Source organism: Physeter macrocephalus, chromosome 16, assembly GCF_002837175.3.
Source record: "Physeter macrocephalus isolate SW-GA chromosome 16, ASM283717v5, whole genome shotgun sequence".
Taxonomy (NCBI): Eukaryota; Metazoa; Chordata; class Mammalia; order Artiodactyla; family Physeteridae; genus Physeter; species Physeter macrocephalus.
The window spans coordinates 104,365,395-104,382,113 of record NC_041229.1 but is presented as its reverse complement, the minus strand read 5'-3'; the positions used below and the strand labels follow the sequence as shown (position 1 = coordinate 104,382,113).

The 16,719-nt window shown below is 49.5% G+C and overlaps 2 protein-coding genes across 2 annotated transcripts in view; one reads left to right on the top strand and one right to left on the bottom strand.

The window, feature by feature from the left end:
- Positions 1 to 363, top strand: part of TESMIN (testis expressed metallothionein like protein) — a 39,030-nt gene extending 38,667 nt beyond the window's left edge. The window contains exon 10 of the mRNA XM_055091670.1: positions 156 to 363. Within this exon, the coding sequence (XP_054947645.1) occupies positions 156 to 363 (208 nt within the window). The remainder of the gene's footprint in view (positions 1 to 155) is intronic.
- Positions 364 to 10,934: 10,571 nt separating this feature from the next.
- The window catches only part of GAL (galanin and GMAP prepropeptide), a 7,029-nt gene continuing 1,244 nt past the window's right edge, over positions 10,935 to 16,719 (bottom strand). Inside the window, exons 3-6 of the mRNA XM_024133411.1 lie at positions 16,143 to 16,197; positions 12,845 to 12,931; positions 12,477 to 12,554; positions 10,935 to 11,005 (exon numbers count right to left, since the gene is read on the bottom strand). Of these exons, the coding sequence (XP_023989179.1) occupies positions 10,935 to 11,005; positions 12,477 to 12,554; positions 12,845 to 12,931; positions 16,143 to 16,197 (291 nt within the window). The remainder of the gene's footprint in view (positions 11,006 to 12,476; positions 12,555 to 12,844; positions 12,932 to 16,142; positions 16,198 to 16,719) is intronic.

Here is a 16,719-nt window from a genome sequence, read left to right as displayed (position 1 = left end):
CAGGTAATATAGTTTCCAGTATTAGGCAGACAACTTTAGATTTTACCGGTGACATTCTTTACAATGCTTTGACAAACATGTCTCCTTGAATATGAAAGGTATTTAAAAACAGTGGAGTGATTGAACGTGGCCTTTAACTGGTCTGCTTCTGACAGGCAGTCATCCTCATGCATCTCCTGGGAGGTGGTGGAAGCCACGTGCGCCTGCCTGCTGGCTCAGGGCGAAGAGGCCGAGAAGGAGCGCTGCTCTGAGTGCTTGGCAGAGCAGATGATCTTAGAGGAATTCGGGAGATGCTTGTCGCAGATTCTCCATATTGAGTTGAAATCCAAAGGGTTGAAAATTGAGTCAAGTACAACGTGGTGAAATGTGCATATGCATGTAGATTTTGTCTCCATATTCTGCAGGGAAACTCGTTTAGAAAAGTTATTTCAAGGACCATGAGGCCAGGTCTGCACCAACAGCTTCATCATTAACATCAAGCTTTCCCTCTGCATCAGGGCGCCAAGGGGTTACTCAGCGTCTCTGAGGGATTTGGCCATTAAAACCCTCTCTCCGTTTTTGAGGAGGTGCATGACATAGCTGCTGTTGTCTGGACCCGAGGAGAGAGCGTGTGTTCCTGTGATCCCAGGAGAATTGTCTGCATTGAGTTATGGAGGGTGGAAGCAGGCCCTGGAGAGAAGTAAAAGTCCATTCCTGTTGACTTCACCCTCTCTCGGGAATTTCTTCCTCTGGCGGGTTCTCTGCATAAAAAGCCATAATGATTTTCCCCTAAATTGTTTAGAAACAAATTCTCCAGATAGGCTGCTAAGATACAACTTAAGATCTGTAGAGAACTACTGAATACCTTGGAGAATTTCTGAGTGTAGATGTTTCCCCAGAGTCACAGGAATTACCAGTCTCCTCTAGGGCCACAGTGAAATGCAGACAGCAGGGTTGGTTTGGTCAGTAGCATTTTGAGTTGTGGGACTGAAAATTATCTAGTTTCATATGTGTTTCCATTTAAATTGTGGAAAAGCTCTATTATCCAATTAACTTCTCCATAATTATTGTTATAATATTGTTATTGTTTGTAAAGTAACTAGTTTGCAGAAATCAGCAGGTAAGATAAGTTATTAAGTTGACTCTCTTTTGGTTCTATTGTAAAAGCAAAGAGGAATAAAAATTTGACATGTCTTCCATTGTTGTAATTAACTTAATATCTGAAAAATGTATTTGTTATGTTTCTGTGTTCATTAATAGTATTGGCCCCTTGGAGAATGTTTAGAAAGCTCATTTACAAACACACCACTGAAAGAAGTGGGGTCATAGGGCCTGGCCACTAGGCACATCAGTAAGCCAGGAGCCAAGGAGTAAGCTGATGATTTGTAGAGTTGTGTTTGGAACAGCCTAGCTCTGATGGGGAACCAAAGGGGGGAAAAGAAATTCTTAATTCTTCTCTGTTTCACCGCCTTTGTGACCCCTTGGGATCTGGATTCTGAGGCAGAAAGCTGGAGGTAGAGACAAGTATTGGAGGACGGCGGAGTTCTCTCTTTGAGCAGTGTTCCCTGTTGCTCTGCGTGCTTTCAGTCCCATCAACATCTCGGGACAGAGCAGGGAGGGGATGCTGCGGAGGAGCCCACCTAGCCCACTTCACCCTTGGGGGCTGGAAGGGGACTTGGAAATGAGGGGTTTTGTGACTTCTTTTGGGAGGGCTGCCCTCCTTTCCATGTCCCTCTTGGCAGTGCTGCCAACTGCAATATCTGCCGACAACATATAATTTAAAATTTTCTAGTAGCCATATATGAAAATAGTAAAAAGGAACAGGTGAAGTTACTTTAATAATCTTTTATTTAACCCCATATATCCCAAACACTATCATTTCAACATATAATCAAAATAAAAATGATTGAGATATTTCACATTCTTTGTATGTACCAAATATTTGAAATCCAGTGTGTATTTTACACTTCTAGCACATTCCAATTTGCATCAGGCACATTTTAAGTGCCCAGGAGCTGCACGGTGCAGATGTGGAGGGAGCGGAAGGGAACAGTGTCCTCCAGAACTACTTTGAGGCAAAGAGCTGCCTAGAAAGACCCTGCAACTAGGTATAGCCCCCTGCAGAGGCCAGAGGCAGCCCTGATCAGCAAGGAAGGTGAGCAGCAATCCTTAGGGCAATGACCCCAGCATTTCAGGCGAGTCCGCCTGGAACCTGGGCTCCTGTGAGCTAAGGGACCTTTGGTGCTGCCTGAGGATACTCAGGCTGTGGCCAGGTACACTGAGCTGAAGCCTGAAAGTTAGGGAAAGGGCATCTGGAAAGGCATGAGACCCCTGCAGGGATTCTCAATGGACAGAATTTATTAAGTCAGTACAACTTTTGAAAATTCAGTATGAGAAGTAAAAGCCCAAGTAGAGTTGTGAATAAAGCCACTCTAATGCCCAGAGTTAAAGTTACATAGGATGACTAAAAAAACATAAAAGCACATCTTTTTGCTTCTGAGAGAGAGGTAATGCTATTTTAAAACCATATAAAAATAAAAATAGTACGTACTTATTTCTGGGTGTGGCTGTGCAAATTTAACCACCTTGTCATCTTTCTACCTTCTGTGTACTAAATGACATGGGCCACCTTTGTGATTAGGTTAGATTATCTGCTGGGTTTTTGTTTTTCCAGAAATGCAGTTTAGCTTACGTCTTGTCTTTTCAAGAATCCGAGAAAAAGTCATTTAAACAAAAATGACACATGCTGAAAGAGAACTATTTCTCTACTCACACTTCCGACACCAAATGCGTGGTGTTTTTTATTTTTTCCAACACCAACTAATTCTCCAACTCTCAGGTGACCTGTAATTGAATTGAATTGAATTCAGATTCCACAGGGTTCAGGCCTCAGTCCCACAAGACTGCCCCCACTGCAGACACCAACCACACGTAGTGGGTCCCAGGCTACCCCCACTTCTGTCTGACTTCACTACAAACCTGAAGCTCCCGTGACCCCTCCTCAGGTTAGATAATTTGTTATAACAGCTCACAGAACTCAGGAAAACACTTTACTTACTATTACCGGTTTATTATCAAGGGTATAAATGAACAGATGAAAAGGTACATAGGGCGAGGTCCAGAAGGGTGCTGAGCACAGGAGTTTCTGTCCCCTGGAGCTGGAGTGCACCACCTTCCTGGCGCATGGATGTGCTCACCAACCTGGAAGCTCTCCACACCCTGTAGTTTAGGGATTTTTACTGAGGCTTCATCATGCAGATTAACTCAGTCTCCAGCTCCTCTCCCCTCCCTGGGGGATGGGGACGTGGCTGCAACGTACAAGCTTCTAATAATGGTTTGGTCTTTCTGGAGACCAGCTCCCATTCCGAAGCTATCCAGGAGCCCACCAAGAGTCACCTCCGTGGAACAAACGACATCCCTATCACCTAGGATATTCCAAGGAATTCAGGTGCTCTGTGTAAGATGCTCCTACCACCCCTATCATTCAGGAAATTACAGGAGTTTTAGGAACTGTGTCGGGGGCAGAGACCAAATATATATTTATGTCGCAAGTGCTGAAAATCTTCTTTCCTATCGGTTAACCACAAGCTTGTACACAATACAGAAAATGTGGGAGCAAGCAAACCATCCTTTTATTTTTTAAAGGATTTATTTATTTTTTAAATAAATTTATTCATTCATTTATTTTTGCCTGTGTTGGGTCTTTGTTGCTGCGCACGGGCTTTCTTTCGTTGCGGTGCGCGGGCTTCCCATTGTGGTGGCTTCTCTTGTTGCGGAGCACAGGCTCTAGGTGCACGGGCTTCAGTAGTTGTGGCACGCAGGCTCAGTAGTTGTGGCTCACGGGCTCTAGAGCGCAGGCTTAGTAGTTGTGGCGCACGGGCTTAGTTGCTCCGCGGCATGTGGGATCTTCCCGGACCAGGGCTCGAACCCGTGTCCCCTGCATTGGCAGGCGGATTCTTGACCACTGCGCCACCAGGGAAGTCCAAGCAAACCATCCTTAAGAGACAAGCTTCTATTGGCTGCAATATATCAGCAGAAACCTACTTGTAACCCTCATCTTGGCTCTGAAGACCTTTATCCCTTTTATAAAACCCTGCACCAATACCTGAAATTCTGCCAGGGATTGTCTAGTTTCAGTGGGGTGCAGCTTTAAAAACCACAATAGACAAATTATTGTAAGAAGTAAATATACTTGTTTAAGGAATTGAAGGTGGAATTTTCATCCAAGATAAAAATGATGGGAGAAGTTCGAGAATCTAAGAGAACAGCAGTTTGAGGAAAGGATAAGGACAGCTGGAGGGGAAAGGCACAGCTCATTCTGCAGGTGAAGCTCTCTTTATGAAGGTCGTGGGCCCAGGTAGGCAGAAGTGAGCATTGGGTGGTGTCAATGTTTTGGATTTTGGCCATTTTGATAGGTGTGTGGCCGTATCTCGTTGTTTTAATTTGCAATTTCCTAAGGACAAAAGATCTAAAGTATCTTTTCATGTGCTTACTTACCACCTGTGTTTTTTCTTTAGTGAGGTATCTGTCCAGGTCTTTAGCCCCTTTGTAACTGGGCTGTTCATTTTCTCACTGTTGCGTTTTAAGAGTTCTCTGTATATTTTGGATAATAGTCCTTAATCAGATGTGTCTTTTGCAAATATTTTCTCCCAGTCTGTGGCTTATCTTCTCAGTCTCTCAACAGTGACTTTTGCAGAACTGTTTTTAATTTTAATGAAGTCCAGCTCACCAGTCATTTCTTTTATAGATCACAATTTTATCTTCTAGGAGTTTTGCATTTTACATTTATGTCTGTGATCCACTTTGAGTTAATTTTTATGAAGAGTATAAGGTCTATGTCTAGATTCATTTTTCTGCATGTGGGTGTCCAGTTGTTCTGGCACCATTTGCTGAAAAGACATTCTTTCCTCTATTGTATTACCTTTGCTCCTTTGCCAAAGGTCAGTTGACCGTATTTACATGGGTATGCTTCTGGGCTCTCTATTCTGGTCCACTGACCTATTTGTTAATTTTTCCACCAAGACCACACTGTCCTGGTTACTGTAGCTTTATAGTAAGTCTTGAAGTCGGATAGTGTCAGTCAAACTTTGTTCTTCTCCTTCAATATTGTGTTGGCTATTCTGGGTCTTTTGCCTCTCCATATAACTTTAGAATCAGTTTTTTGACATTTACAAAATAACTTGCTGAGATTTTGATTGGGATTGTTTTGATTCTATAGATCAAGTTGTGAAGAACTGACACCTTGGAAATACTGAGTCTTCCTCTCCATGAACATAGAATATCTCTTCAATTATTTAGTTCTTCTCTGATTTCTTTCATCAGAGTTTGTAGAGTTTTTAAAATAAATTTATTTATTTTTGGCTGCGTTGGGTCTTCCTTGCTGCACATGGGCTTTCTCTAGTTGCAGCAAGCAGGGGCTACTCTTCGTTGCAGTGTGCAGGCTTCTCACTGTGGTGGCTTCTCCTGTTGCAGAGCACAGGCTCTAGGTGCACAGGCTTCAGCAGTTGTGGCTCACGGGCTTAGTTGCTCCGCAGCAAGTGGGGTCTTCCCGGACCAGGGCTCGAACCTGTGTCCCCTGCATTGGGAGGCAGATTCTTAACCACTGTGTCACCAGGGAAGCCCCTGTAGTTTTCCTCATATAGATCTTGTACGTATTTTGTTAGATTTATACCTAAGTATTTTAACATAAATGGTATTGTGTTTTTAATTTCAAATTCCACTTGTTCGCTAGTGTTGTATAGGAAAGTGATTGACTTTTATATATTAACCTTGTATCCTGCAACCTTACTATAATTGCTTTTTCATTCCAGGAGTTTTAGGGCTGATTTTCAGATTTTTAACATAGACAATCATGTCATCTGTGAACAAAGAAAGTTTCATTTCTTCCTTCTCAGCCTGTATAATTTTGATTTCCTTGTCCTCTCACATTAGCTAGAACTTCTGGTATCATGTTGAAAAGCAGTGATGAGAGGGGACATCCTTGCCTTGTTCCTGATCTCAGTGGGAAAGTTTCTAGTTTCTCACCATTAAATATGTTGTAAGCTTTAGGTTTTTCTCTAGATATTCTTTATCAGTTGTAGATATTCTTTATCTATTCACAGTTTGGTAAAGGTTTTTGTCACCTATGGGTGCTGGATTTTGTCACATGCTTTTTCTGCATCTACTGATATGCTCCTGTGATTTTTCTTCTTTAGCCTGTTGATGTGATGGGTTACATTAATTGACTTTTGAATGTTGAACCAGACTTGCTTACTTAGGTTAAATCCCACTGAGTTGTGGTGTATGATTCTTTTTATACACTGTTGGATTTGATTTGCTAACATTTTGTTGAGAATTTTGGCATTTATGTCCGCAAGAGATATTGGTCTGTAATCTTCATGTAGCTCCTGTGTCTGGTCTTAGTATTAGGGTAACGCTGCCCTCGTAGAGCGAGTTAGGAAGTAGTCCCTCTGCTTCTGTGTCCTGGAAGACATTGTAAAGAATTGGAATAATTTTTTCCTTACATGTTTGGTAGAATTCACCAGTGAACATACGAGGGCCTTAAAAATATTTTTAATAGCTTTTTAAAAAGTTAAACATTTCATTTTGAGAGAATTGTAGATTTATATGCAATTGTGAGAAACAATACAGAGAGATGCTGTGTACCCTTTATCTAGTTTCCCCTGGTGGTAACATCCTTGCAAAACTTTATACAATATCACAGCCAGGATAGTGACATTGATACAGTCAAGACGCAGAACTCTGTCCCCTCAAGGATCCCTCAAGTCACTCTTTTTCCCACCATCTCTCTTCTTTTCCCACCCCCTCCCAAACCCGTGGCAGCTGCTAGCCTGTTCTCCATTTCGTTACTTTTGTCATTACAAGAATGATATATAGGGACTTCCCTGGCGGTCCGGTGGGTAAGACTCTGTGCTCCCAATGCAGGGGGCCCAGGTTCCATCCCTGGTCAGGGAACTGGATCCCACATGCATGCCGCAACTAAAAGATCCTGCACGCAGCAACGAAGAGCCCGCATGCTGCAACTTTTAGACCCGGCACAGCCAAATAAATAAATAACTATATATATTTTTCATTTTAAAAAAGAATACTACATAAATGGAGTCATACAGTTTGTAACATTTTAGGATTTTTTTTCACTTGGAAGAATTCTCTGGAGAGTCACCCAGGTTGTTGTGCATCTTAATAATCTGTTACTTTTTATTGCTGAGTAGTAGGTATATGGTGTGGATGACCAGAGCTTAATCCATTGAAGGACATCTGAGCTCTTTCCAGTTTTTGCCTATTATGAATAAACTACTATGAACCTTTGTGTGCAGGTTCTTGTGGAAAGGTAAGTTTCCATTTGGCTGGGATAAATGCTCAGGAGTGCAGTTGCTGGGTTGGACAGTAGTTGCGTGTTTGATTTTTAAAGAAACTGCCAAGCTGTTTCCAGAGTGGCTTCACCATTTTACGTTCTCAGTCATCCACTTTCTCTGCATCCTTACCAGCATTGGTGCTGTCACTCTCTTTTATTTTGGCCGTTCTGATAGGTATTCAGTGATACTTCATTGTGCTTTTAACGTGCATCCTCCAAATGACTCATAATGTTCAACATCTCTCCTTGAGCTTTTTTTCATCTCTGTAACCTCTTCGGTGAAGTGTCTGTTCATGTATTTTGCCCACTTTGACTCGATTTTTTGTTTTTGTTCAGTTTTGAGGGTTCTTTATATGTTTTAGAGAACAGTCCTTGATGGCATATGTGGTTTGCAAATATTTTCTCCCAGTCCCTATTTTGTCTTTTCATGCTCTTTCTTGATGGGAACTGTGTTAAGCCTGTGTATCAGTTTGGAGAGGATCGACCTCTTCACCCTGTTGAGGGGGCAAGCAGGAAACCCAGGGTCTCTCTGCACGGTGTCACCCTTCGCTCCTGAGCTCCCTGGCTGGGCTGCTTCTTGACTTGGAGTCTCCTTGTGCTTGTTTCATATATAATGTCCAGGGCTTTTCATTGTACTGACAAGAGGATAAGAGAAAAGTATACCTACTCCTGAAAGCGGAAGTCAGCAAACATTTTTTCTTAAACTTAGATCAGAGGTGGTCAAGCTTTCTGTTTTCTAGAGCCTTCTTCGTTTTTACCTTGGGTAAAATAGGGTAAGATCCAGACTTTAAAATGGACTGCTAGAATCTCTCTCTCTCCTTCTCTCTTTTGCAATGCGCTAAAAGCAAAAGTTGTGGGTTGTCCGTGAGAAGGTAATCAGCTGTGATTCTTTTTGTCTTTCTAATAGAGACTTCACTGCCCTGCCCCGCCCCGCCCCGCCCCTCCCTAGGACCCCCTCAGCCTCTCAATACCTCTCTCCTCTCCTCTTAAGCATCACTTTCCCCTCCCTCCCGGAAGGGCCCCCCCGAGCGCGGCTCTCTCGTCCTCGGCCTGGGCACCCGCTCAGCAAGCTCACCCGCACTGAGTATGACCAAGCAGCGTGGTTCTGAGCAGGCGGCGGGGCTGGGTCCCCTGCCCTCGGCCCTGGGGCGTAGCCATCAGCGTGTGTGACTGTGCTTTCGTGGGATGGATACAGCCACCTCCTCAAGGTAAATGACGCCCACGCTCTCCTCTTCCACCTCTCGGCTGGCCACCCGGGTGCTTCTCAGGACTGTCTGTAATCTCTCCACTTCCTCCGGCGGCCGGTGGACCCTTTTCCTTGAAAATACCGCCATGGTTGGCAACTGATTTATCCGGCACGGCCGTAGACAGCTCCTACCACGTTCTCTGGAAGTAAAGGGTCTCTTCTGCAGCCTCTCTGAGAATGGCCACCTCGTCCACCACTTTGTTGGCCGGCAAACGGCACCACGGCCGCCCCCGCCCCTCACCTGTGGCTGCGACCACCTCTCCCACGGCAGTTATTCCGAAAAGGAGGAAGAAGCTTGGAGGAGGTGCGTGGCTGAGAGCGGCTGAGATTGCGGAGCCCGATTCTGGAACGCACGCCTCTGCACTGAGGCAGGGCTACCTTGGCAGTTCCTACCTCTACTCCTGAGACGTGTGTTGTAAAGCTCTCCTGCCCGCCAGGTGCCGTGCTGGAACGCAGAGAGTGGCCCAGGCGAACCTCTGTCCCGCCCAGCACGGTTTGTTTCTCGAGGGAGTTAACAGCGTGGTGAGGAGACCCAGCCGCAGACGGCATGAGGACGGTGAGCACTCGACTGGGGCGGCACCGCACACACTGGGTCTGCCCCCAGCCTGCGGGGGAGGGGAGCAGGGAGGCGTCCTTGAGAAGAGGCCGCCGCAGAGTGGGGTCCTGTGGGATGTGGAGGAGCTCACCAGGCGCCAGGAGGGATGTGTGCCGAGGATTTAGGTGAGCGAGGCTGCGCCAGGAGCTGCAGTTGGTGGGGGTCTGGAGCTCGGGGCATAAGGAGGCTACTAGAGCAGGCTGGGGTGGGGACAGGTGTGTCCATGGCCGCCGGAAGGAAGGAGGCAAGGCCAGAGGGAGACCAGGCGGGACAGGCTGCCGGCTGCGGGTTGGAGTGAGTAGATGAGGCGTGGCCCCGACCGCAGCAGCGGCGCCAGTGGGCTGCCTGTTAGGAGCGCAGGTTCTGCGCGCCCCGTCCTCCTGGATCAGCACTCGGGGCAGGGCTGGCCTCCCGACTTCCGACAAGGCCTCCAGGGACCCTGGGGCCCGCCCAAGTCCGGGCGATGTAAAGCAGCGTGAAAGAGGAGAACCGAGGATGGCGAGGGGTGGGGAGTGAAGGACAGGCCCGGGGCCTGCGGCACCCCACGTGTGGTGTTCCTGAGCCCTGCGCTGGGACTGGGCCAGCCGGGTCTGCCCACGGCACGTGCAGAGGAGGGAAAGCGGCTGCCAGCGAGTGTGGCTGTCATGAGAGAGGGAGCGAGAGGGGCGGGGGGCTGGGGGCGGGGCCCTACCCCCTACCCGCAGGGCTGGGATAACTGACCACAGTGTCTACCTCTGCCCGGAAGCCGGTCTGTAGGGGGCGAGTCTCACGCTGGGCTGCGTATTGCAATCACCTGGGGGAGCACGAAAGCACGGCGGGTGCCCAGACTCTGACTGCCGGGGTCCGTGGGCCACCTGGGCCCCCAGGGCTGAGAGGCACTGCTGGGGGAGAGAGCACGGAAAGATCTGCTCTGGTTCGTGCCAAAGAGCCTACGGGCCATCATTTAACTTAATGTCTGGCTTCTCATCCTTGCCTGTTTTCTTTTTGGATCTTCTGTATGATCTTTGTATTTCTGCTCCAGAGATCCCCCCATCTCTGCTATTACTGTCCCCACATGCTGCCTTTAACTCATCGTTGACCTAGCACATAAAATAGTTATGGTTTTTACGATAGTTACTTTCTAACGCGGCCACACGGACTTTAACGCTGTGCGTGTTAATCTCCACTTCACCCGTGGCCCCGGCACTGTGGCTGCTTCTCGTTGTCACTTTTCACCTTCACAAGCACCAGACAATTCTCTCATCTATCATGTTTAGGGTTTCTTTAGGCTTTTTGGTTCCCATCTCCCTAAAATATCAGCTCCAGAGGCCAGGGCTTCTGTCTGTTTTGTGGTTTTGTTTGTCTCAGAAACAGACTTACCTTCATAATTACGTTTGACTCAGCTTAAGATAACTTTATGTTCCCTGGACATGAGTGACAAGAGAAAGTGTCTCAGAGATGCTCTGGATGGTAGAATTTGGGTGTAAAACTTTTCTCTATTACGTGTGATTATAATCAAGCATCATCTTTTAAAAACACACAGGTGGCAGTGGCAACAAGACAGACGTGTGGAAGGAAACGATAATCACAAGCTGTTGCTGGTTTTTTATTTGCCACTCAAAATTATGATCAAAGGGAAAAAAACCTTAAATGATAAGAACACAGCATCAGGGCAGAGAGGACAGGGGTGGTTGACTCTGCGTTCGTTGCCATACGATTATCATCATCTTCGAGCTTGACTTAGAATGACAACGAAGAGCCGAACCCGCCCTGGGAGCCTCCTAGGACTGCTCCACGCCTTCTGAGGACACTGCTGCGGGGAGACCGGGCCGGCGCTCCAGGGCCCCGGCGTCTGCAGAGGGGAGGGCCGCACTGAGGGCAAAGCTCCAGTGCTCGTCCTCTGCAGAGATGCTCACGGCAGCAAGCCCAGAATCAGGCACATGTCACATTTAACTCTCGTACTTAGTATGCATTTGAAACGGTCAGACTCTAAAAAAGTGTAATTCCTGTTTGGGCATAAAAATCGATGTCTCCTAATGAAAGAAGTTGCATGTTACAACATCCAAAACAAAACAAACAACCCGGAAGAGCCCGTCTGCCCCTCACTGGAAAAGTCACCAGCAGATTTTCTCCAGCAGAGGTCTCCCCAGAGGCTGCACTGGGCCCCAACAGAGGGGATCAGTTACTTGGCTCTGAGGTTTCCAAGTTCTTCTCCCACAGTCCCCCTGCGCATGGCTGCTTCTAAGGAAAAGCCACAGGCCTAGGTCTCCTCCCCACACTCCTTCCCCCTCCCACACCCACCTGAAGTCCCTCAACTAAGGCAGCGGAGCCTGAGAGCGGATGGATCAAAACAGAACCCAAGGACAGTCTCTGCTCTTCCAACTAGACAGCAAAGCTGTCATGTGCAGAACCTGACCACCCAAGGTCTCCCCTGGAGCATCAACGTGGCCCATGTCGCACTGTGTCCCCAGGCCACCTCCCCGTGGTGAGCTCTGAGCCCCCTCCACAGGGGCAGTTTTGCCCCTCACGGTGGCATGAATGACAGCCCTGAGGCACAGAAGTGCTGGGGCTGAATGCGTCACAGAAAGGCCCCGTCAGCTGGACGAGATCCCGGGGCGGAGAGCTGTCGGCGGAGCCTGAGAGCGGATGGATCAAAACAGAACCCAAGGACAGTCTCTGCTCTTCCAACTAGACAGCAAAGCTGTCATGTGCAGAACCTGACCACCCAAGGTCTCCCCTGGAGCATCAACGTGGCCCATGTCGCACTGTGTCCCCAGGCCACCTCCCCGTGGTGAGCTCTGAGCCCCCTCCACAGGGGCAGTTTTGCCCCTCACGGTGGCATGAATGACAGCCCTGAGGCACAGAAGTGCTGGGGCTGAATGCGTCACAGAAAGGCCCTCTCGTCAGCTGGACGAGATCCCGGGGCGGAGAGCTGTCGGGGTTAAATGCAGCCAGCCCCACTGGAGGCTGCGCGGGTGAAAGGGCCATCGGGGCCGCGGGCTCCCTTCACTTGCCGCACTCCCAAGATACGCTTTAAGGTGGTCCGTGGAGAGCCTGGCTGTGTGTGGTAACCGGGCCCCGGAAGGTACAGCCGCTGTTACCACGTCAAGAAACGTGGGTCCAGCAGAGTGAACGAGCCAGGCCCCTTTGCGGCTGGTTCCCATGCCCCCGCCTGTAACCCCACCCGCCAGCGTGCCTGTCAGTGTGTAGGTGGACCACGGCTCCTTCCCAGGAGAAGTCTGTGGAATCCTTTCTTGACAGGTTTCTTTTTTGTGCACAGGCTTCTAAGAGGTGGCATTTTATGCTGGTAATATTTCACATACCTTTGAGCTGCAAGAAAGTCAGAAACTCGATTATCGTGCGCACGACGTTGTTCTCCAGCAGCCGCCTGTCAGCGCGTCCTAGAAACCAGAGGGGATCAGCGTTGACGACCTTGGTGCCTGTCTTAGACCTGGGCACCTGGGGGCATCACCGGCATGGCCCGCCCTCCCCCTCAGAGCCTGGCTCAGCGCAGTGGAGGCCCTGAGCCCCTTGTGGCCGCCCCTGGGCCTTACCCTCAGGTTTGCTGCTCCTGTACCTGGCGGCTGACAGATGGGGCCGGGCCAAGCTCAGGCCCTGGCTGTGGGTCAGCGGTGGCAGGGGCCCGATACCCCCCACTGCCCTGTGTGCCCTGAGATTAAAGTCCTCTCACCTGGCCTGGCTTCGTCTTCAGGCTCGAGTTCCCGCTTGCCAGTGAAGCCATGCTTGTCGTGAAATGATCTGTGCTTGTCAATAGCATCTGTTTGCAAATCAGAGGAAAGCACCTGACTGCTGTCACTATAATGAAAGGACACATGGCTGCTTATAGCCAACGTGTAACACAACGGACTGTAAAAACAAAGCCAAGGTAGGGAAACCATGGAGGAGGCAGTTGTTCTCCGTGGAACCTGAGGGAGGAACTTGTGCCAGGGCCAGGGTACAGCTCTTCTCCGGGTGCTGGGGCCCCACGGAACAAGAGGGGAGCCTCCAGTCAAGAGGGGGCAGCACGTGGCCAGCAGAGGGCACCGGCCCCAGGGGCGCAGACCTGGTGCAGGGAGAGGGGAGTGCCAAGGGGGCTCCGGGGGGGCTGGAGTTTGAGCTGGCTGCCTCCCAGGCAGAGGACAGGGGCTGGAGTCCTGCGTCCCTGAAAACGGGGTCGGCGCGGGCGGGGGGAACCACAGGACTTGCAGTTCTGATGTAATCAGAATTTTATTTCTCAAAGATCACTGGCTGCTGTGTGGGAGACGGACTGAAGCCGGGGAGAGAGATACAGAGACAGAAGGAGCAGGAGGAGGGAAGGAGGGTGTGTGTGTGTGTGTGTGAGTGTGTGTGTGTGTGTGTGTGTGTGAGAGTGTGTGTGTGTGTGTGTGAGAGAGAGTGTGTGTGTGCGTGTGCACGCAGGCGCACACTCTGGGTAGAGTGACACGGGGGAATGGTAATTGCAGTTCCCTGGCAGTCCAGGGGTTAGGACTCCGTGCTTCCACTGCAGGGGCCCAGGTTCGATCCCTGGTCGGGAAATTAAGATCCCACGTGCTGAGCGGCACGGGCAAAAAAAACAAAAACAAAAACAAAAGTATTGGAAAGAAAGAATGAGGGCTTTCCACCAAGTGCCCTGGAATGAAGAGAAGGGCCTGATAGGGGCCCTCTCCGGGCTAAAGGAGAAGGTCTGGCTCTCGGTCTCTGGCTACTCGGCCTGGTGGACTGTACCATCTCCAAGCCCAGACAAAAGAAAGCGAGTTCATTTTTCCAGAGACAGAGGTCTTGGCGTTAAATGTGGAGGAATGATAAGTGACCCAGCACTTCCAAAGGCCACGGGGTGCAGTGAGGCTCAGACTGTCCTCAGCATTTTTATGTTGCCATTTTCTACGCTGACCTGACAACAGAAGTCAGCAGCACAGTGTGAAGCTGCAAAGAATTCTGACAGACAGCTGGTCTAGACGGACAGCTTCTGGTGATCCAACTTGACAGTGAAAAACGGTTTGTTTTCTAACAGGATGTTTTGGCTGTGCCACAAAGCTTGTGGGATCTTAGTTCCCCGACCAGGGATCGAACCCGGGCCCCAGCAGAGAAAGCGCTGAGTCCTAACCACTGCACCGCCAGGGAATTCCCTAAATCTTCTTTTTTTTTTTTCCCCTAAATCTTCTTGATAAATACATTTTCAGTATGCCAGAATCACACGGACAAGTATTTCTGTTGAAGGGCTCCTTCTTTCTTTCGGGCCAGTGGCACACAGAAACGAGGTGCTTTCTGAGGGGAAGAACTCAGGGCTGCAAAGGGTTCAGGAAAACTCGTGCCCTTTAAATCAGTGTTTCCCTCCTGCGGCGAAGTGACAAGACCACGTGGGGACCGGCTGCTGCGTTTGATCTGAGACTAAAGATGCCCAGCAGATCCTGCCTGCGGCCCCATTTAGTTTTTGTCATTTCTGTGCCTGTGTTTCTCAAAGCCCGGCTCCCAGGCACCCTCCAGGTGATCAGATAAACAACCATCTGCAGTGGGAGAAGAGCCTGTACTTAAACTTGGGGGTTAAGGACTACAGGTAGCTCCCCCGGGGGAGTTAAAATGGGGACCATTCTTCCCAACGGCTCTGCAAGGATTGGGATATGAGCTATGTATGAGCTGTCTGCCTCCTTTCCGGTAGGAAAGTAGGAAATACATAGAGGAGGATATTGTTTTAAGGTTGATGGCTGTCCCCAAATCAACCATGCCTGCAAATTTGAAAGCTACGAGTAGGTAGGAGGTTGGATGGGAAGTGAAAGGTCTTCCCCCGCCCCCTCCTTTAGGACCATTAAAATCTGAAGGTGTCACTGCAGACAGAGGACGTGAAGAGAGCAGAGTGGGCGCTGAGTGGGCGAGGGGAGGCCGCAGTGGCCGTAGCCTGCAGTGCCCAGAGCTGTCCCCTTTAGCGCTGGAGGCGTGGCCTGTCTGCACACACCCACTCCCCCACTGCCTGCCGTCTCGTGCGCCCACTTAGGAATTCCACAGCAGCGAGCTGGTCACTGAGCCCCGGGCTCGGTGTGCTTCCCTGTAAATGCAGCGGTCGAACAGGGGGGTCTCTGAAGGCCCCAGCTACCCTAGACTCACTGGATTCTCTGCATCCTGAATGTAACCAAATTACTCCCACCGAGTCCAGACGATGTCACACCAAGGACAAGACACCAAGTTATCAGTCACCCTGCAGGACGGCTCCAGGGACAGATATGGAGCAGGAAGAGGACCTTCTGCATGTAGTTTTGGGGCGAGCATGTTTTGGCTTCTGCAGGTCACCTGTGAATTCCTATCCCAGGCTTAGGCTCGCGGAAGATGGAGATAAGGTTGGGGTCAGTTGACCTGGGGGTGCTCTGTGAAGCCAAGGAGTGGATGGGAACGTTTAGGGAGATACAGAGGGACCCAAGAGAGGGCCCAGAACAGAGCCCCAAGGGATGTCTGCCTTCCAAGATGGTCACCTGGGAAAGCCTGAGCAAAGTCTGAGGCTGGGAATCCCATGGGGTGCAGGGCAGCAGAGCCAGAGGAAGGAGAGGCTTCCAGAGGTATCAGGCCTGGGCCAATGTGCCGAGCAGTTGAGACTGGCCAGGTCGAGGAACGGGGGTACAAAGGGGGAAGGGTGCAGAGAAGGCAGGAGAGGGCCCTGAGGGTTTGCCAAGATGCAGGCTGCAGGATGGGTCAGGGTTCAAGAAAGAGCAAGGTGCCCCAAGGCTGGCGGGGGCGGACACATGGGGAGGAGACTGAGAATTGGGACATCCGGGGGGCTGCCTTTCAGGGAATCAGTTAAACCTACAGAGAAACCATATTGCCTCCGAGTCTCATGGAAGACTCCCCTGTTTCCCTTTATCAGACTCAAACTGGAATATCAAGGTATCAGAATGATAACTGGCTGCCCCCGTATTTCAGAAACAGCAGGATGACACAAGCGCTGCAGCCAGCACTGGCAGAGCAGGCTCGGTGTCGAGAGGCCATGCACCTGCGTCACTTACGTGGTCCAAGAAGGTAGCCAGCACTGTTCAGGGTCCAGCCTCTCTTTTCCTTCACCTTAAATGGGAGAAAGGGGGTCAGGTGGCAAGAATCTTGCCTGGTACCAGCTGCGCTGGCTCAAAGAAGCCCCAAAGGCCGCTTCCGCTTGTATAACCCACCATGGCAGCCTGTGAAGTTATTTACTTCAAATAATCACAGAACTTAAATTACAAACACACTTTAGTTACTCTTTCACATACTAAGCCAAGAGATGCAAACTGTTAAAGCAAGAGCTTTACATGAAATTAGAAGGACATTAAGTGAAATTCACTCAGACCTTCCAGGCATGATACAGGACTTAGAATAATGCATGTACTTTTGGAAGCTGCAAGAAATTTCAGATTTGCAGATAAGCTATATTTGACATGAAAATAGGACTACTTTCTTGATCAAATACTTCCTTTAGCGCCGTAGACCACAGACTCACAGTGCACCCACTCGCTTTTTTTTTTTTTTTCTTCGGTACGCGGGCCTCCCTCTGTTGTGGCCTCTCCCGTTGCGGAGCACAGGCTCCGGACGCGCAGGCTCAGCGGCCACAGC